General features: G+C 44.1%; 1 protein-coding gene across 1 annotated transcript in view; it reads left to right on the top strand.

The window, feature by feature from the left end:
* Positions 1–20,647, top strand: part of RIN3 (Ras and Rab interactor 3) — a 108,246-nt gene that overhangs the window by 24,252 nt on the left and 63,347 nt on the right. The window contains exons 2-3 of the mRNA XM_048853345.2: positions 8,953–9,142; positions 14,677–14,791. Of these exons, the coding sequence (XP_048709302.1) occupies positions 8,953–9,142; positions 14,677–14,791 (305 nt within the window). The remainder of the gene's footprint in view (positions 1–8,952; positions 9,143–14,676; positions 14,792–20,647) is intronic.

Below are 20,647 nucleotides of genomic sequence, written 5' to 3' on the forward strand. Positions count from 1 at the left end.
ATGTAGTTTGATACCTTGTATTATACAGTCCACAGGATTTCCCTTAATTCCTATTTCAACTAGCCCATATTTTTGGATTTTTTCCTAAATCTTGTTTTAAAAATCTCCAGGGAATCCAGCATGGCACTTGGTAAATTGTCCCAAGGGTTATTTACCCTCACTGTTCTACTGTAAATTTGTCTAGTTTCAACTTCCAGCCAGTAGATCATCTTATACCTTTGTCTGCTAGACTGAAAAGTTCTGTTATCAAAATTGTGTTCCTTGTGTAGGTATTTATAGACCTGTGTGGAGAGATTCAAGTGGTGCAGAGCACCCTAGGGCTGTTAATCCTATAAGGGCAGCCATGCTTCACTCCAAACGCTGGATCCATTAGCTGCAAACTAGGGAAAGTTTGGATCTAGATCTAAACTTTGCAATTTGCCCTTATTTCTATAATAGGCTGAACCAACTTGCAGATCCAAACACCCTCAACCTTTTGAGGAAGTTTGGATCCAGATCCACACTTTGCAGTATGGGTCTGTGATGGAGTGTACTCCCACATTGGCCCTGAGAAAGCTGAATTAGGCCAGATGGGCCCAATCCAGGGGAGAGATTTAGGCTAGGAGGAGGCCACTAATTGGAAGCAAATTCACATGTGAGGGTACAGGTGGGGCTTACATAAAGCCAAGAGACTGGCAACAGCTGCAGCATGGAGAGTGGTAGTCATTCCTTTCCTCCCTCCTGAGGGAAGGAGGATTAGCAATCCTGAGACCTAGTAGGCCTAGGACAGATGGGTGTGACTAGAATGAATGGAAGCAAGGTAGGAACTAATCCAGGGGTGAAAGCAGTAAGGCCGGGGAAGCTGCGGACCTTGACTGCTTGTTAAAAACCCTGGGCTGGAACTCAGAGCAGAGGGGGGGGTCTGGGTTCCCCTACCAACCACTGCGGAGTGGTACTGCATGGACAGTGAACTAAAAGACTGCCTGAGTCACTGCAGGAGTGACAGGGTTAGGGCAGTGGGTGTGAGGAGTGCCGGATGCTGCTTGAGCAGAAAGAATTTGGAGGACATCACCCTGTGCGCGGCCCCCCGCTCAGAATGCCTAAAGGGGGTGCCACCCCAGTATAAGTAATGAGCCCTGTGACAGGGCCCATCTAATGTAACCCTAGCCTGTCACCTCTTCTACTATACTTTACCACAATCCTGAACAATTATTATTTTGAGGACTAGGATTGGAATTTACAATTCAAGCTAGGAGAAATGTTTTGGCCAAAAAAAATGCAGTTTTGGTGTCACCATAACATTTCTTGCAATTGAGTTGATTTTGCTGAATTGTTCATGTTAAAATGCCACAAAAAATGAGACAGCCAAAACATTTTGTTTTGACACTTTCTAAATTAAATGATTCAATTTTTGGATTCAAAACTACTACTTTTCATTTTGAAATTTCCTCCAATTTTGTGAAAATTGAATAAGAGACACTTCATTTTTACACGGATGAAAAGTTTCATTTGACCCAAATCTTTTACTTTTAAATTTGTCAAACAAGTTCTTAAATTTTTTTTTTGGGTCAACCCAACAGAATTTTTTTTAGCTTTTCAAAATTGTCTGAACAAACAAAGCAAAAAAATCAGTTATTTGCACAACTCCGCTTACTGACTATCATTCATGTGACATGAAGCTGGCTATAAAGAAACGTGGTACAGTAGTTAGCTTCTATGATAGTCAAGGTGAAGGTCTGAACTCAAATTTGTTTTAACGTGGTCGGCTGTGAGGCATGCCACAAATGTATACTTTCTCATTCTCTGCCAGCCTTTGCATGGGTTACAGATAAAGCGCCCTCCTTGTGTCATCCCCACTCAGCCCCCTGCTTACAACTGGGCTCTCTCTAGGTTTGTAATTACCATCATTCTCCATCTAGTTCCAACAGTGCTGTAACATCAGCTCCATAAGGTCTTAGCTTTTTCTCTGTGTTGGATCTGATATTCCTTGAAGATATTACAGCGTTTGACAATCTCACCCAGATTTATGTGCTTCCGCCACAAGTTGGCTTATCCTCAATTTCAGTCTCCTGGTATTTGATGCTTTTGGTCCAAAGGTTAATCTGTTGTTCTCATCCTTACAAGTGGTGTTTGACAGCTGTTGCCTCTGTCTTTCTTAGTAGCATGCTGGCTGGCCAATGTTGTGAGAGCTATAGACTGCCTCCTCTTACACCAATTCTAAATCTGTCTGAGCATAATTTTCCTCTAGGACAAGGAAAGGATAGCAAAACTCTTGTTTCTCTCTAGATATAATTTAATGTAAGATCCAAGAGAAATGTAGATGCAATAATTTATAATAAAAGGAACAAATCAGTTAACCAATTCTGACAAACAGCTTATTTCAAAAATCCAAAATCAAGACAAACTGACAAAATACAATATAGGATTTTTTTTTTTACTTGTGTCCATTCTTAAGATCTGATGAGTCTTCTCAATATAACTGATGCTGGTTAATGAACAAAACTGAAGTTCATTTAGTGCTGTAGTTAACTGGTTAGTGTGAGTGTATACTACTGCCCTCTCCTGGCTGGAATTGGAATAGCTCAGTTATATGTCATGGACCTATATACAGCTAACCACTGACAGGTTCTCATTCAGATCAAGTGGTAAAGGGTCTGGTTGCAGAAGCACAGACAACATACACTCTCTTTCTCTGCTCCAGCTGGTCTTGGTGTATATTACAAGTGACACCCATAAAGTCCTAGACAGCCATGAGTTTGCATTATTTTTACACAGCTGAAGACCAGAACCCAAGTCTGCACTGGGCTGACAGGCTCACAGCCCTTGTCAATGCCTTTGACTTCAGTGGGGTTGTATAGGTTGTAAATTTGGCTCCTTAATGGCAAAGAAATGAGTTATGGTGGTGACGTATTTATTACACTGTTAGCATGGTAATTTGCTTTGTCTCATGATATTTCCAACTGAGCTACCATGCAATCCTGCCAAAGAAGGCATGGTGTTTTAGTATAATTATTATACAATTAAATAATCCGTGTTGCCAATGAACATGCACTGTACATGTTCCCAGCAAGCTGCTTGAATTCAACTCAGCAGAGAGTGTGAGGGGATTTAATCCTGATTTGCAGTAAGAACTCAATACAGAGATGTGGTGCAGGCAGCTCCGGGGCTGGCTTTTCTCATTTACATTGCAAAGAACAAAAGGTCCCTGTTGGCCCAAACAAATCTCTGCAGAGATGCAGGGGTCACTTCAGAAAGGCTGTGGATAAAAATCATCAGCTGTGTGTGAGGACCGAGCAAGCAAGTGTGCCAGGCTGTATGGCTCCTTACACTTGGCAGAACAAAGGGAATTCTGAAGCTGTTCCCTGCTTTTTCCTCGCCCTGGTCTGTGCAGTTACCTGTGGAGTCTACTGTTAAATGGCTGGGTTAAGCCCTTCCACTGCCTGGCATCTAGGTCTCGTGACTGCTGCACACAGAGAAGTCAAGTGTTGCTATTGTGTACCGTATTGACTAGCATGGCATGGGGGTCCCAGCAATTAGAGCTGGAAAAGAACTGTTATGTCACCCACTCCAGCCCTATGTCAATTGACTCTACAGTGCTTTCTAGAATTTAAAATGTGTAGATTTCAGGGGCTCAAGCAATGGGGCTCCTAGTGCCTTCCCTGGGGAGGTTATTCCACAGTCCAATAGATCTCACAGGCAGGAAGTTTCCCTTATGTCCCTTTCTTAATTTCCCCTATTACTTGCTCCTCTTTGCACCTTCTTGTACCACCCTAAATCATCCTTCTTACTCCAGCACCCAGAGTAAGATATCCTTTCACTGCCGCCCTGTAGATTGGCTGTAACTGAGCCAAGCTATGCATGTTTAGCTCTTTTATTTTTACTCATCAATCAACCCCTTCAGGTCCCTAATCTGTTCTGTTCTTCTCAGATCTCCCTCCAATTTGACATCACCTCTCTGGTAATAAGGTGCAATATTCCCAATTGAATTGTACTGGAACTGTACAGAGCGAGACTGTTACCTGCCCAGTTCCTATCCCACAACGTGATGACTCTCTGCATATGCAGCTACAAATTGCATTTATCTTTTCTGGTGTCCTAGTGCATTGCAAGCTCATGTCTAATTTGCAGTTTACTCTTGCCATCAGGTTTCTCTCAGCAGTGCTGTTTTCCACATTCTCCTCTCTCATTAAACTGCTTTCAGTTTCCATGTGTTAAGCTGCATTCTTCCACAATGAATTCTGCCTGTTTCTAATCTCTGACTCCAGGCTGCTTTGTATTTGTCTCTTGGCCCTTCTGGTATTTGCATTTTCTCCCAGTTTAGTAACTTCTCTGGATGTCATTAACATGTGTGCTATACTGGATCACTACTCATGAACACTAAAAACACCAGTCCCTGCTATATGCTGCTTCATACTTACCCACACCTGTATATATACACCACTGATCATTTAATCAGGCCCTGATCCTGCAGTGTGTAGTTTATGGGGTGGGTTAACACAGCTGCAAGGAGCTCCACTGAAGTCCATGGACCTGCAAGGCATAGCAGCAGACTGCCTGCATGCTACATATTAAAGGACTGGGGTATTGTGGCTGTCCATCTGTTTTTTGCAAGGCCAGAAAGAGGCCTTGGAGAGCAATGGGCCAGATTTTCAAAGGGATTTAGCACCTAAGGAGGCAGACACTTGACAATCCCAGTAGGTGCCAATCTGAATCTTTATGCCCCTGAATATCTTTGAAAATCCGTCCCTTCCACAATACATAACAATGAACATTGTCCCTCTTTTCACGTCAGTTTTCACTTTTTATTGGCAGGGTTCAGGATTCCAGGCTTGTTTGTCTGATTTTTAATCCACATATTTTGCTTCTTCTGACTTCCCTTCTTCCACTAATTATCATCATCTCCCATGTGTTTCCTTGGCTGGTATCTTCAAGACTAAATTAACGTGGGGATATTTTGATAGTAATTGTTGCAAAGAAAAAAAAAAAGGAGGGGAGGAAATATAAGATTAATTGTATTTTGCCACAGCTTTAATTCATTTTTATTTTAATGGATCCTTTGTACTTCTGTTTAAAGGACGCTGTCTGATTAAGCATCATCTGCTGTAGTTTTAAAAAGAAATTTCCTCACCTGTGTGACAAATAATTTTATATGAAAATTGAAAATTTGTAAGTCTTTCACTTGTCTCTATCTGTGCTCTTTGTCTTGTGTTTCTCTCTGCTTGGATAATGAAAATGGACTGATCAATATCGGGTTCTCCTGCACTACCACTATGGAGCAATGTTTAGGCTTTGTAAAAGGTTGCTTTGACAAAACTTAAAGTGGGCGGCCAAGTGTGCTGCATTGACTTAGTGCCTTTGACAGGAGACATTCAACTAGTTCAGGTCTGAAATTTGACCTACTTTACAATGTGCCCTAGATACTAAGAGCTGTATTTTGCTTTTTTCTTAAGTAATACCAAACCAAGAGAAAAATAGAGCCAGATTAATTTCAGCTCTCAAATCAAAAGGATGAAATTGACACTAAAAGAAATAGACATTTCCAAGAATCATGTGCTTGTTTTTACCAAAAGAAAGTGATCTTTTAAAAATAAACAAATATAGAGGGGCTAATGGTGAGAGTGATGATCAAACCTAGTGCTTAAATAGCGCTTTTCACCAGTAGGTCTCAAAGTGATTTACAAAGGAGGTTAGTGTCATTATAAATAGGGAAACTGAGGCACAGAGGTGAGGTGACCTACCCAAGATCATCAGAAGGCCAGTGATAGAGCGAGGATTTGAAGCCAGGTCTTCTGAGTCCCAGTCCAGGACTCTATCCTTTAGACAACACTGCCTCTGAATACAGGCTCTGATCCAGCAAAGCACTTAAGCATGTGTTTAACTTTAAGCACATGAGTAGTCTCATTTACTTCAAAGTTGAGCATGTGTGTAAATGCTTTGCTGGATTGGGGCCAGGGGCCGGGATCAACCTTTGCTTCAGGGTGGTAATCTGACCGCAGTAAGATAATAGCAAATAGGAGTAACCTTTCTCTCTTCCTCCTCCTTCCAGCCCCCTATTTAGGATCAGGGCCTAAAAGAACACCTATCCCTCGTCTTTAACAATGCATCCACTTCACTATTCTAAAGGTTTCTATCGGGCTAAAAATAAGCAGCCAGAAATAAAATGAAAGCTAATGTGAAGTAGCCGATTGCACCCTCTCCCCGGCACTGCCTCTCACACTGCATTCCCCCACTTCTCAGCAGTCTCCACAAGGGTGAACATTGTGGAGGTCACTATTATAAAACTGAGGACTGACACAGTTTCCGCCTTTACTTTCTCACTTTACAAAAGTTCCCTTTCCAGTGGCTTCTGATATCAATGCAAGAGCTGCAAACATCTTGAGCCTGGCTCTTCCCTGCCGTGCACCTTCTGTAGTCTTTACACCAGTGCAGACTGGGTGTGAGATGTCACTATTGGTGTACTGGAGTGAAGAATTTCCATTGGGTAATACGTTACATTTCCTTTACCCAGGTGCAAATGACCAAACAAGGTGCAAGTGGAGTTCACTGCTCAGTGTGCATTACACCGCCACCACCTTCAGTGCCAAATTTGGGGGGGGTGAGTCTCTTCTGCTCAAGCTGTAACTACTCATAGGGGTATGGGTGTGGGGGGGAAGAGAGGGTATTTATTTATTTTTAAAGCTCTGGAGTTTCCCAGTTACATCCTCAATGTTGGTTAAGATTGTAGTTGTCACACAAAGGAGGGAAGAATTAGGCCCCTTGTCTTTCTAGTCCCTGAGCTCCCTCTAGTGTTCACACATACACATTGCATCCGCTCACTTCAGCTCTGGTTTAGTAGCACGTGAGAGAGGAGTTCCGCTCGTGCTCTTTGGGTCCAGTCCTGCACTCTCTGCTAACCTGAGCTCGCCCACCCTAGCTCAATGAGTAGGCTTTTGAGGATTGACCTTTTTTTTTTTTCCTTCAGTTCACTCTTGGTGAGGAAGCTCTGTAAGTGAACACACACCTTTATGCTGATGTAAATTAAACTGTGCACAAAAAGCACCGAGGCCCAGCTCCTCAAAGGGCCTGAGCTCCTAAGCACACCACCTCCTTCTCTCAGGATGTTTGTTGCCATGGTTTTAACCAAAGGTGGGGACCACCCCACCCCACACACTCCTACCCAGGCTACCCTATGGCTGTGGTGGGTGCTCACTGAACCCTGTCACCAGTGTGTGCAGGGGTGGGATTTCAAATGTCAAACTTCGCAAATGCTGTCCCACCTGCTTCTAGCATCAGCAGAGAAATATAATCATAGAAGGGGGGTGTCAAGTTTCCTTCCCTGCTCTGAACTGTAGGGTACAGATGTGGGGACCTGCATGAAAGACCCCCCCCTAAGCTTATTCTTACCAGCTTAGGTTAAAAACTTCCCCAAGGTACAAACTTTGCCTTGTCCTTGAACCGTATGCTGCCACCACCAAGCGTTTTAAACAAAACAGGGAAAGACCCCATTGGAGACGTCTTCCCAAGGCCTATACCCCCTTTCCTGGGGAAGGCTTGATAAGAATCCTCACCAACTTGTACAGGTGAACACAGATCCAAACCCTGGGATCTTACGAAGAATGAAAAATCAATCAGGTTCTTAAAAAAGAAGAATTTTAATTAAAGAAAAGGTAAAAGAATCACGTCTGTAAAATCAGGATGGTAAATACCTTACAGGGTAAGCTGATTCAAAACATAGAGAATCCCTCTAGGCAAAACCTTAAGTTACAAAAAGACACAAAACCAAGAATATACATTCCATCCAGCACAGCTTATTTTACCAGCCATTAAACAAAAGGAAATCTATGCATTTCTAGCTAGATTACTTACTAACTTTACAGGAGTTGTAGGGTGCATTCCTGATCTGTTCCCAGCAAAAGCATCACACAGACAGACCAACCCTTTGTCCCCACCCTCCAGATTTGAAAGTATCTTGTCCTCTTATTGGTCATTTTGGGTCAGGTGCCAGCTAGGTTACCTTAGCTTCTTAATCCTTTACACGTGAAAGGGTTTTTCCTCTGGCCAGGAGGGATTTCATAGCACTGTATACAGAAAGGTGGTTACCCTTCCCTTTATATTTATGACCGGGGGAAATCTCAGTGTTACAGAGTCTCAATTTTTGCTTAGTTTGAGTATCTGAGAGGACCTTAGGTACAGAACCAAGGCTTCCCAGCTAAAATCAGACCTTTTCTAACTCACTATGTCTTACATGTGATGTACTCCTTTAGCTGGGCTTGGGTTGGGTGCTTCCTGTGGCACACTCAGGCTAATCATTAAAGCTACTGTATGATTCCAGAAATCCTGGGAAGGTTACAGATGCAGGCTGACCCTGAGGCAGTCTGGTGGCATGAGCTGTCAGGGTCCCTTGCTCTCTTTAAAAATATGGTATAGTGAAGTGTAGTTGGCATTCCTGAAAGGTGATTTGATAGCCGTGGGGCTCCTACTCTTCCAGTGCAGAGGACAAATACCTTGTTTTAAAGTCAAGGGCAGTCACTCAGATCCTTCAGGTAGCGAACTGGGCCCCTGGAGGCTGAAATCTTTGATCCACAGAGGTACAGCATAGGACAGTGCTAGCTTCCCCCCAGTCGCTGACAATGTGCCTCCACCCTGTTCTGTAGGTGCCAGCACTGGGAGGATAGGAGAGAGGTAGGTCCAAATACCATCAGCCCCCAGAGCAGAATAACCACCAATGTCTGACATGGCTGGAACCCCAGAGGTGAATTTACAGCTCAAGCTAATCTTATTTCAGGCAGGAACTGTCATTTCCTCTATGTTTGTGCCAGTGCCTAGCACAATAGGGCTTTGACTTGTAGGCACACAATGGAACTGTTAAATAATAATAATAATATCTCTAGTTTGATGCCAGTCAAGTAGTGTGGTGTGTGTGTATTTACACTTCTTCACAACAAATGGTCGCTCTTCACTTCTCCTTAAAGGGGTTTTCTTGTGTTGTTTCAGTCCTGCCACAGATCCTGGTGAAGAAGATGATGATGAGACACGGCCATCTCAGTCCATCACTCTGCAAAACTGCCTTCCAGTGCCTGGCATCTGTGTTCTTGATAAACTCATCAAAACATGCCCAGTCTGGCTTCAGCTGAGCATGAATCAGGACAGGGCTGGAGAGATACTCAGCAAAGAAGCAGCAGGGGTAAGTCTACTTTTGTCCAAAACAATTTCAGCTCAGACAAGCACATTTCCTGGTCCTCAGGGGAGATGGATAGCTGTGGTATGGTTTTGGTTGTTGTTCCCTTCCCCCCTCCTCTTCTCCCCCCCCCCCCCCAAAAAAAAAGTGAAAGCAAACGTATTTAGCAGTTTCTGGTCTTTGTTGGCTAGTCTTATGTTCGTGGGACAGACATTTCCATTCTCTCTAGAGTGGTGGTGTGTGTGAAAGAGAAGGCTTATACCTTTGATTTACTTAGCAGTTGGTGTCTGGGAATAGTTTTCCTATTTGTTTCATAGCCCTGCTCTGTTGTGCTTTCAGATATCTCCATATACTCTCTGTAGTCTGATGCAGTATTTTTCCAATATCTCTGACTTGTAGCTTCCTTAAAAAGTGAAATCTTAAAGGTGAACAACAACAAAAGTGTGTTCATGTCCCTAGTTTGCTTCTTTGGGGTGTCAGTTTTGCTTGTTGATTTTTGTACCTTAGGAAAACCAGCAACATCAAAATTGTCTTCCCTGTAGGAGGACATGAGAACTAGTGGCAGTTCTTTCAGCCTTTTATTGACAAGAGATGGGGTTTGGAAAGAAATTTTTTTTCCCAAGCGCATGCCAGGTGTTTGTGATAGAGAAGGGTTGACAAAAACAACAAACAAAACATGTGTGTTTTAAAAAGTTTTGATACAGTTGCTCAGATTTCATGTCCTTGGTACTGTGATGTCATTACAGTACCTCTCCGGTTATCCAGAGAAGCTCCCAAAGTAGACAAGAACTGAATTTCTAATGTAAACAAAGCAAGATATAAAATGCTTTTTGCATTGTTTAGTCTGTGGGGGAATAACTCTCAGGAATTCTTTATATGTCATAAAGTATTGGGAGGTGATTAGGAGGAAGTAGGGTGGATAAGCCCAGTTTTTCCCTCTACTAAAAAGTGGCCTGCTCCCACTTCTCTTCATTCACTGGCTGGTGTTCTAAGGGAAGGTAACAACCCTGTGCAAACCAAAGAGACTAAAATGACTAAATGAAAACTGATCTGGAATGAGGCTAGGATTAGGGGTAGAGATGCTGCGGCAGGGAAACCTGAAGCACAGCCAAGCTGAAGGAGAAATTTTAGACTGTTTTATGGTTTCATTGTTCTTTAGCTTACCAATAAAGCCAAATCCCAGGAAGGGGTTAGGTGAGCACAGATGCCATAGAGTGAGCCCAGGCCTGCTGCCTGTACTTACGTTTAGTTGTATATTGTCATCTGAGTAGTGTCACTAAGCTCAGTGTGACTACTCAGTATGAGTAAGCGTAGCAGAATTGGGTTTACCTGAGAGAGTCTGTTCGGTCTCATCGTGTCATGAGCCTTGAAATGTTGCTGGGGTGTTGCGGGTTTTGTTTTTTGGTTTTTTTTTTTAAATTAAGTCCTGATGCATGAGGAGACTTGGTCAAAAAAAAAAAAATGAGAGCCTGGTGTTTGTGATAAGGGAGGTTTTTACAGTAAAGGCTGTATCTGGGTTAGACTAAAGCCTGTACAAGCCCATCTCCCCAGATGAAGGGAGTAAGTCCCAGGGACACATGGTAGAAACTAGATGACTCAGACCCAGGCCTGCTGAGATATATATAAAGGGCAGCTTGAGTTGAGGGACATGAGGAAAGGAGTAGAGAGGTTCCCCTTAACTTGTGGGCCGATGGCCAGGGAGTGCAAGGTTGCAGGTAGCAGGCTAAAAAGTCTGGGAGCCAGTCAGCTGGAGGAAAACTTCAACAAAGGGAGGAGAGAGGCTTTCCTTAGCTCCCAGGCAGGGGGCCTGAAGAGTAAGACCTGCAGGAGTCCCTGGCCCTGAGGAAAGGATCTGGTCTATATGATGAACCTGTGCTGCATGGTTTTAATTTAGAGAGGTAACACTGAACCCTGAAGAAAAGGTCGGAAATCCTGATGCTTTTGGGTGGAGGGGGGTTGGCGCACTAGCTGGGGAGTTCTCCCTCAGGCTCATGTGGCCTCCCTGGACAGAACGTTAGAAAAGGGCAGTCTGGCTAAGAGCTTGCCTCCCCCTTTTCCTTCTTTAATCTCTTGCTAGCAATAGAAGCTGTAGTGGGTGTTTACACCAGTTCCTGTGAAATGAACAGACCACCTTTAGCTGAATCATAGAATATCAGGGTTGGAAGGGACCTCAGGAGGTCATCTAGTCCATCCCCCTGCTCAAAGCAGGACCAATCCCCAATTTTTGCCCTGGATCCCTAAATGGCCCCCTCAAGGATTGAACTCACAACCCTGGGTTTAGCAGGCCTATGCTCAAACCACTGAGCTATCCCTCTCCCCCCCCCCCCCCCCCATTGAAGGAAAGGTGGGAATAGATTGTGCGGACTGCAGAGTGCCCAGGCAATTCACGTGCTCTCATTGTGAGGGTGGCAGTGGATGTTGCCTTTTCATTCTCTGAGTCAGCGTTCAGGGATGAAATCTAGCTCGTGGCAAGTTAGAAACCAATGTCTCCTCTGCCATTTGCTGGTTCTCGCAATGGCATCCAGCTGCCATAACGTTAACATCTTTAAAGCTCTCCAAGACATCCAGGGATGGGCAGTGTCTCTGAAGGACATTCAGGGGCAAATCATGTCTCTGCTCCCCCACCCCATCTCTTCCACAGGCATGATCCCTCCCCCTCTGCAATAGGTAGCCAGGAGAGGAGCCAGCCCAGAGGGGTGCCTCCCAGGGGAGAACAGCTGGCCAGCCGCAGAGGGGAGCATGTGCTGATGCTGTATCCTGCAGAAGAGGGTGCAGTGGACATACACTAGTTTAATGTCAGAGAGCTGGGGTGGCACATGCTCTGCCTGCTCCTGAAGCTCATTTTAGGATGGAGCAGCTCTCCAACACCCCAGAGGCACAATCTGGAAAGACTTATTTACACAATAGGCTCCCATCCTGCAAATTGGGAACTAGTTAGCTGCAAGCTTAGGAAGCCTGTGCAGCTAAGGCCCCATTTCTACAAACGTGGCCCAAATATAACCTTTGGAACCATGGCAACAAGTCTTCCTGATTAGAAAAGAGAACAGACCAGTTTCCAGGTTTCACTTCTCACCTTGTTAATCTGAATTTGAACCAAAATGGATCAAGTGTTAATCGGTAACTCAGTGATCTTGGGGGTCAAACATACATTAATTCTCACAACAGCCCAGTGAAGTAGGTTAGAGTTATCAGCTGGGGGAGCTGAGGCACAAAGAGATTAAATGATTTACCTCCCTCCCTGTACATGGGAAGGTGCAAGGTGCTCACAACCATCTCTAACACCTGCCTGTCCACCTAGCTAATCATTTATATCCTGCTCATCACCATGGCATGGGGTCAAGCTGCCCTTTGAGTCTGATCCACTTCAAATATGAAGTGCTGACGGACTGAATTTCACATCAGAGAGCAGAAGACCTTACCAGGCTCTCTGTTGTATTGAACTGAATGGAGAGCCACACAAGATACGCCCAAGGACACTCACTCACTGTCTTAGCAAAACTGCTTTAGGCTGTGGCCAGAGTGGTTGCTTGAATGTGACATGAGATGCTCCCAACCCTAGGACCCCTGAGAGTTTGTGCATTAGCAATGCTCCTAACCTGCCGAGCTCAGAACCTACATCAGTTCCCCCTATGGCAGTGCAGTGCATTGTGACTTGGCTTCTAGACAAACTCCTCTCAGTTCCTCTTCCCGAGAAATCAAAGCTTTCCTGGTGTAGTTTCAGTTCACTGCAATTATTTAATCGTTTTCTAGAATCACACTTCTCCTCTAGAATGTTAATACCGTGGTCCCAGAATTAGCTAAGTCTTTGAAATCACTTTTATAATTACCTTGACTCTGTCTTACCTAAAGCTGCTTTAAGGAAGAGGTGATGACAAAGAGTCTTTGCTCATAGGATTTCAAGCTACAGTAACTCCTCACTTAAAGTCATCCCGGTTAACGTTATTTCGTTGCTACGTTACTGATCAATTAGGGAACATGCTCGTTTACAGTTGTGCAATGCTCCCGTATAACGTTGTTTGGCAGCCACCTGCTTTGTCCACTGCTTGCAGGAAGAGCAGCCTGTTGCAGCTAGCTGATGGGGGCTTGGAACTAGGTGGACCGGCAGCCCACCATCAGCTCCCCTGAGTTCCCTGTGCGGCATCCGCCCCAGGCTATCAATTGCCGGCACTTCAGCTGTCCCTCCTGCCACTGCCATGTGCTGCTCCTGCTCTCTGCATTGGAGCTGCTCCCGGGAGCCTCCTGCTTGCTGTTCGGGGTGGGGGAGAGGGGTGCTGATGCCACGGTGTCCCCCTTACCCCCTGCTCCTGCCCTCCGCTTACCCCATCCCTATAGAGCGGGGGTGGGGACAGGGGACATGATAGGGTTCAGGAAAGAGACAGCTTGCTAGCAGCAGCTGCTGTCTCAACTTGCTGATCTACTTAAAAAGGCAATGTACTTTGAGTGACGTCAGCGTACTTAAAGGGGCAATGTGCATCTCTCTCTCTCTCACACACAGGGTGTGTCTCTGTCTCTGTCTGCCATGCTGCCTCCCCTCCCTCCGTTTATGTTGCCTTGTAGAGTGTGAGGCTACATTAACAACAATGTGTTAACCCTTGAGGCCTCAGCTGAATGCTAGTTCATCATTCAGCACTAAGGCATTTCCTGGGAAATATTCCACTTTCTGACTCTACCACCTCAACCAAGCTTCACAATCATCATCACTGTGTGCCAGTATTAAATTGTTTGTTTAAAACTTTTTTTTTCTCTTTCTCTCGAGAGTGTGAGTGTGTTTTGTCTGGTGAGAAAAATGTCCCTAGAACCTAACCCCCTCCATTTACATTAATTCTTATGGGGAAATTGGATTCGCTTAACATCGTTTCGCTTAAAGTCGCATTTTTCAGGAACATAACTACAACATTAAGCGAGGAGTTACTGTACAAGTTAAATACATGTTTGACATTGAAGTCGGATTAGAAACAAACTGAGGAATGCACACCATGCTTACGCTGCACAAAGAAGGTACTGACTCAGCCAGAAAGCCCTTTCTCTTCTTGATTAAACTTGCTCCTGTGCTAGTCCAAAGTGCCCACTGCTTTGAGCCACTCAGGACCAAAAGTTAGTCATTTGCTATAAAATCAACTTATGGCTATTTTAATCCTTTTTTCTATAAATGTCTAGGGGGCCCCTATTCTATACTCATGCTAGAAACTCGAGTGAGGATGTACTGGGGCAAATTCACCATCGCTTAGGGCAGTTGCATCAGGGGTTGTCATTTGGCAAATTGTGTGAAGTTGTGCAGCTTTATCTTCAGGTTAAGTAGGATATCAGTGGTGCATTGGGATTCTGCTAGTCCCTACTGCAGCACTGAATTTCACCCAGAGAAAATATCCCTTAGCAGTAGTTATCTTTGTCATGGAAGATTTGACATACTGGAGTGAAACTAGAATGAAATGTGTTAGACGTGAATTGAAAATGACCTTTCTCTGGTTACTGGAAAGAGTCTCGTTCTCAGATATTTAACGTTAAGTTCACAAGCTCCTACTTCTTTTCCTCTGCTTTAGATATTCCTAGTTAGGAGAGATGGTAACATGAACAACATGGTACTCTTGGTCCACTTCCCAGCCCAGAATGCGGCTTCTGATGTGCAGGAGTACAACATTAAAGAAGAAAAGTCACGTAAGTTTTCTCAAGACTTCTATCTCTTGCTCTGACCATCAGATGGGCTTGACTCTTGACTGCAAGATATGTACACAAATGTGCTTGCAATGAAAACAATCCTGCCACAGTTGGAGGAACGGTAGATCTTGACTCCTCCAGGAAAATTTGTTCAGATTCATTGTGACCAATTGGCCCAATTCTCCACTGATCTGTACCTTTTGTCATCATTTGTACCTGCGCACAGGGTAGTGTAAAATGCTATCATGTTAGAAGAGTAGCATTTTATTCAGGCAAATGAGAATGGAAGCATTTACACAAGTGTGAGTAGTGACAGAATGTGGAAAGCAATGGAGAATCAATCTCAATCTATTTGATTAATTTAGTCTTTATTTCTGCTCTTGAATTAGCTGCCAACAGACTTTGATTTTTGCTAATTTATTCTTTATTCATTTCTTATTCAAACACTTTGTACAAATATTTTTACCTATTGGTTGTTCCTGAATTGTTTGTTTTGACTGTGTCTATAGCTCTTCAATGTTCACAGTACACGATTGGTCCCCAAAAGAGCATAGTGTTGTTTCTGTTCCCTGATTGGATGACTGAACCTTTTATAAGCAAGAAAGGGGAAATCAAAGAAACTCCAAAAGGCACATGTCTGGTACAGACTTTTGGGTGAGCACAAAGCCACCAGAGCTTAATTTGTGCCTTGGCTCAGCCCTGGCACCTCTTTTCATGCTGGGCCACAGCCTGGGCACCTCTTCTGTCAGTGGTGCAAGGCATGATCTTGCGTGTACGGTGTGTGCAGAGTCACACTATGCAGAGGATGCCAATTTGTAGAACAAAATGTCATCCTCCATGCAGTGTGACCTCACACGTACAGTGAATGCGAGGTCACGTTGTGTGAAGGATGCCATTTTGTGTGCCATGGCACTTCCCTCTTTATAAATTAAGCACTGAAATTTACACCTGTATTACAAGACATTTTTGCTTTCCAAAAGATGTTTGCAAATAATTTCTTTGATAAGCTATTCAGAGAAGAAGGGTCCATGAAAGAAAGTTCAGATTTTTTTATTAAAATGATGAATGTTCACACATTCGGTTCCACGGTGTAAGCCCTGTGGCCTCAAGCCTACATGAGAATGGAGCGAACTGAGTGAGCTCTCTGATGGCATCTACTGGAGAGCTAGGGGAGCCAACTGAGTGAGGCAATACCTCATTTACATATTAACTGTGGGTAGTTTGGGGACACTGGAGTATAATTTGACAAAGTTTTGTTCTTGGGGCGCATATTTTTGAGATTATCCTGTTGGGAACTCACCAGGCAAAGCCTGGACAATGGCTGGGCATGGGGTCACCCTGATGAAAACTGATGTTTGTTGAGATGGGGTAAGAGGCCCTGGACAGAGCCAGAGGGCAAGGAGAGAGAAATGGTGCATTGCTGGCTAGTTGCTAGGAATTTCTCTCTGTGTGGTAGGGACTTGGATGAGTTTTTAAGACCATTGATCCCCTTGTATTTGAAAATCTGAGCTAAGAGCTTTAGTTGCCTTTTTAAAGCCAAGCTCACCAGAAGTTCCAGTTTTCTAGCCAATGGCAAGCAGAAGTGAGAGCCCAGCAGCAGTTAGATCACCTGAGCCTCAGGCAGAGCAAAGCAGTAGTTGGGCTCGCCACAGGCCACAGCTTCTAATGGGGGAGCAGCAGACAGAGCAGCAGCATGCACTACACTGGGAGCAGAGGAATTCAGAGCAATGTCAACCTAGTGACTCTGGCGTGGCCCCTCAGTCCTAGCTGCAGACATCAATATAGCAGGACAGGTGGCAGAGCCCCAGAGCAGTCTATGAGACAGGGAGCCTGATTTTCCTGGCCTCTTGGAACCACAAACAGTGAGTGAGGAAGTTGGGGACCTATGAACTGTGAGTGGGAGGCTGGGAGATGGAACAAACTGCATCAGCCAGTCAGGGTCCAATTGCTTGGGAATGGGACTTATGCCCCCTGAGGTAAATGGTGGTGGTAAATTGTAAATATTTGTCCCCATTCAACCTGGCCTTCCTCCCCACCCCTACCATACAGTTTGTTTGTTTAAACCTCTGTGCTCATGCCATGGGTACAGCTTTGCAAAGGTGCCCAGATTGGTTATAGGTTCCCAGGTTACGGGAGGGGTGGGTGTGGGGAGGTCTGTAAAATAAAGACCTGGCCTTTGCCGCTGCTGATGCTATTGGCAGGGGGGTTACAACAGTATACCCAACTCCGCTACATAACCAGCTGGAATGGGGATTGCATTTTACTCTTAGATTCATCCTGAAAAGCTTAATATTAATTTATAACCCAGCATTACGAGCTGTTTCTTTTCCCTCACATTTTTTATCATATATTTGTTTGACTGTCTGGATTATCAAACAGCGAGGGCACAGGAATATTCCTAGATTAATGGAATCATAGAGTTTAAGGCCAGAAGGGACCTTTAGATCATCTAGTCTGATTTCCTGTATATCACAGGCCAGAGAATTTCATTGTTAGTCCTGTATTGAACCCAGTAACTCGGTTTTGATAATGTCTGTCTTCCAGTCTTGAATATGTGTGTGCATAATGGTATATCACAGCACAGAGGGTGTTAAATCACCTTGAACAAGTTAAGAATTGTTAAACTATCTATAGCAACATCTATGATTATTCATAAAGAAAATAATATGGGAACTTTAAGGGATAACTGCAGGATCTGAAGAAAAAAGATCTGTTCTCTATTGTAAGTTCATGTATCATTTAGATTTTGCTTGGGGAGCTATTGTTTGTTGATACTAGCAGTTATTCTTTGGAGCTGTTAGCAAGTTGCATTCTTGAACACTGGCATTATCACAACATCAGATCCAGATGCTGCACTTATTTAGCTTGTACTCTGCACTATAAAATCTCTGGCTTCTGTGAATAAAGGTAAAATGAAATACTCTTATTTAAAATCACAATATAATGCCTTAGCTATTTTTTAAAATTTGCTATCTTAGTGAACTATCAATAGAACTATGGGCCCTATTCTCAGCTGGCATAATTCTCTGTCACTCCATTGGTTATATTGATTTACTCCAGCTGAGGATTTGGCCCCAGGAACACCAACAAAATGAAGGATTTAGTGTAGCATTTCTCCCAATTATTACCTCCCAGTTTATAATTCATGTATTACACATGTATAGTCTGGGGTGCATACAGAAATAAGCTTCCTGTCATTTACAGGAAAAAATTAATAAATACACATCATATTTATAGAAGTGGCACAATTCATGGAGCGGTAGAATTAAAACTTAGTTCCCTTTCAGGAGTATGAGAAATGGCACCACATAGTCATGCAGAATTCAGATTCCTCTCATGGTTCTTCACATTATTTTTAGCCCTGAGTTCTGTCAGTGATGTGTCCCAGATACCTTGTCAGTTCTTCATACTTAGCAAGTTTGACAGCAACAGACTAAAGCAAACTCTTTAGCAGGTGTGCAGGTGAATGAGCCTCTGACAGTGTGGCTGATGTGATTAGGCCCTATGATGGTGTCCCCTGAATAGATATGTGGACACAGTTGGCAATGGGCTTTGTTGCAAGGATAGGTTCCTGGGTTAGTGGTTCTGTTGTGGTTGCTGGTGAGTATTTGCTTCAGGTTGGGGGGCCATCTGTAAGCAAGGACTGGCCTGTCTCCCAAGATCTGTGAGAGTGATGGGTTGTCCTTCAGGATAGGTTGTAGATCCTTGATGATGCATTGGAGAGGTTTTAGTTGGGGGCTGAAGGTGACGGCTAGTGGCGTTCTGTTATTTTCTTTGTTGGGCCTGTCCTGTAGTAGGTAACTTCTGGGTACTCTTCTGGCTCTGTCAATCTGTTTCTTCACTTCAGCAGGTGGGTATTGTAGTTGTAAGAACGCTTGATAGAGATCTTGTAGGTGTTTGTCTCTGTCTGAGGGGTTGGAGCAAATGTGGTTTATCGTAGAGCTTGGCTGGAGACAATGGATCGTGTGGTGTGTCCTGGATGGAAGCTGGAGGCATGTAGGTAGGCATAGCGGTCAGTAGGTTTCCGGTATAGGGTGGTGTTTATGTGACCATCGCTTATTAGCATTGTAGTGTCCAGGAAGTGGATCTCCTGTGTGGACTGGTCCAGGCTGAGGTTGATGGTGGGATGGAAATTGTTGAAATCCTGGTGGAATTCCTCAAGGGTTTCTTTTCCATGGGTCCAGATGATGAAGAGATCATCAATATAGCGCAAATAGAGTAGGGGCATTAGGGGACGAGAGCTGAGGAAGCGTTGTTCTAAGTCAGCCATAAAAATGTTGGCATACTGTGGGGCCATGCGGGTACCCATAGCAGTGCCACTGATTTGAAGGTATACATTGTCCCCAAATGTGAAATAGTTATGGGTGAGGACAAAGTCACAAAGTTCAGCCACCAGCTTTGCCGTGACATTATCGGGGATAGTGTTCCTGACGGCTTGTAGTCCATCTTTGTGTGGAATGTTGAAGTAGAGGGCTTCTACATCCATAGTGGCTAAGGTGGTATTTTCAGGAAGATCACCGATGGACTGTAGTTTCCTCAGGAAGTCAGTGGTGTCTCGAAGGTAGCTGGGAGTGCTGGTAGCGTAGGGCCTGAGGAGGGAGTCTACATAGCCAGACAATCCTGCTGTCAGGGTGCCAATGCCTGAGATGATGGGGTTTCCAGGATTTCCAGCTTTATGGATCTTGGGTAGTAGATAGAATGCCCCTGGTCGGGGTTCTGGGGTGTGTCTGTGTGAATTTGTTCTTGTGCTTTTTCAGGGAGTTTCTTGAGCAAATGCTGTAGTTTCTTTTGGTAACCCTCAGTGGGATCAGAGGGTAATGGCTTGTAGAAAGTGGTGTTGGAGAGCTACCTAGCAGCCTCTTGTTCATATTCCGACCTATTCATGATGATGACAGCACCTCCTTTGTCAGCCTTTTTGATTATGATGTCAGAGTTGTTTCTGAGGCTGTGGATGGCATTGTGTTCTGCACGGCTGAGGTTATGGGCAAGTGATACTGCTTTTCCACAATTTCAGCCCATGCACGTTTGCTTTAGAGTGCAGAAGCACTCTGTGTAGAAGTCCAGTCTGTTGTTTCGACCTTCAGAAGTCCACCCAGAATCCTTCTTTTTGTAGTCTTGGTAGGAAGGTCTCTGTGGGTTAGTATGTTGTTCATTGGAAATATTCCTTGAGTCGGAGACGTCAAAAATAGGATTCTAGGTCACCACAGAACTGTATCATGTTCGTGGGGGTGGAGGGGCAGAAGGAGAGGCCCCGAGATAGGACAGACTCTTCTGCTGGGCTAAGAGTATAGTTGGATAGATTAACAATATTGCTGGGTGGGTTAAGGGAACCACTGTTGTGGCCCCTTGTGGCATGTAGTAGTTTAGATAGTTTAGTGTCCTGTTTCTTTTGTAGAGAAGCAAAGTGTGTGTTGTAAATGGCTTGTCTAGTTTTTGTAAAGTCCAGCCACGAGGAAGTTTGTTAGGAAGATTGTTTTTTTTATGAGAGTATCCAGTTTTGAGAGCTCATTCTTAATCTTTCCCTGTTTGCTGTAGAGGATGTTGATCAGGTGGTTCCGCAGTTTCTTTGAGAGTGTGTGGCACAAGCTGTCAGTATAGTCTGTGTGGTATGTAGATTGTAATGGATTTTTTACCTTCAGTCCTTTTGGTATGATGTCCATCTGTTTGCATTTGGAAAGGAAGATGATGTCTGTCTGTATCTGTATGAGTTTTTTCATGAACTTGATAGATTTCCACTCCATAAGGCTAAATTCAGTGACTTGCATAATGACAGGTTTCAGAGGAGCAGCTGTGTTAGTCTGTATCCGCAAAAAGACTATGCTGATAGCTTGTGCCACACATTCTCAAAGAAACTGC

The sequence above is a fragment of the Caretta caretta genome, chromosome 6 (genome assembly GCF_965140235.1).
Source record: "Caretta caretta isolate rCarCar2 chromosome 6, rCarCar1.hap1, whole genome shotgun sequence".
In the NCBI taxonomy this organism is placed as follows: Eukaryota; Metazoa; Chordata; order Testudines; family Cheloniidae; genus Caretta; species Caretta caretta.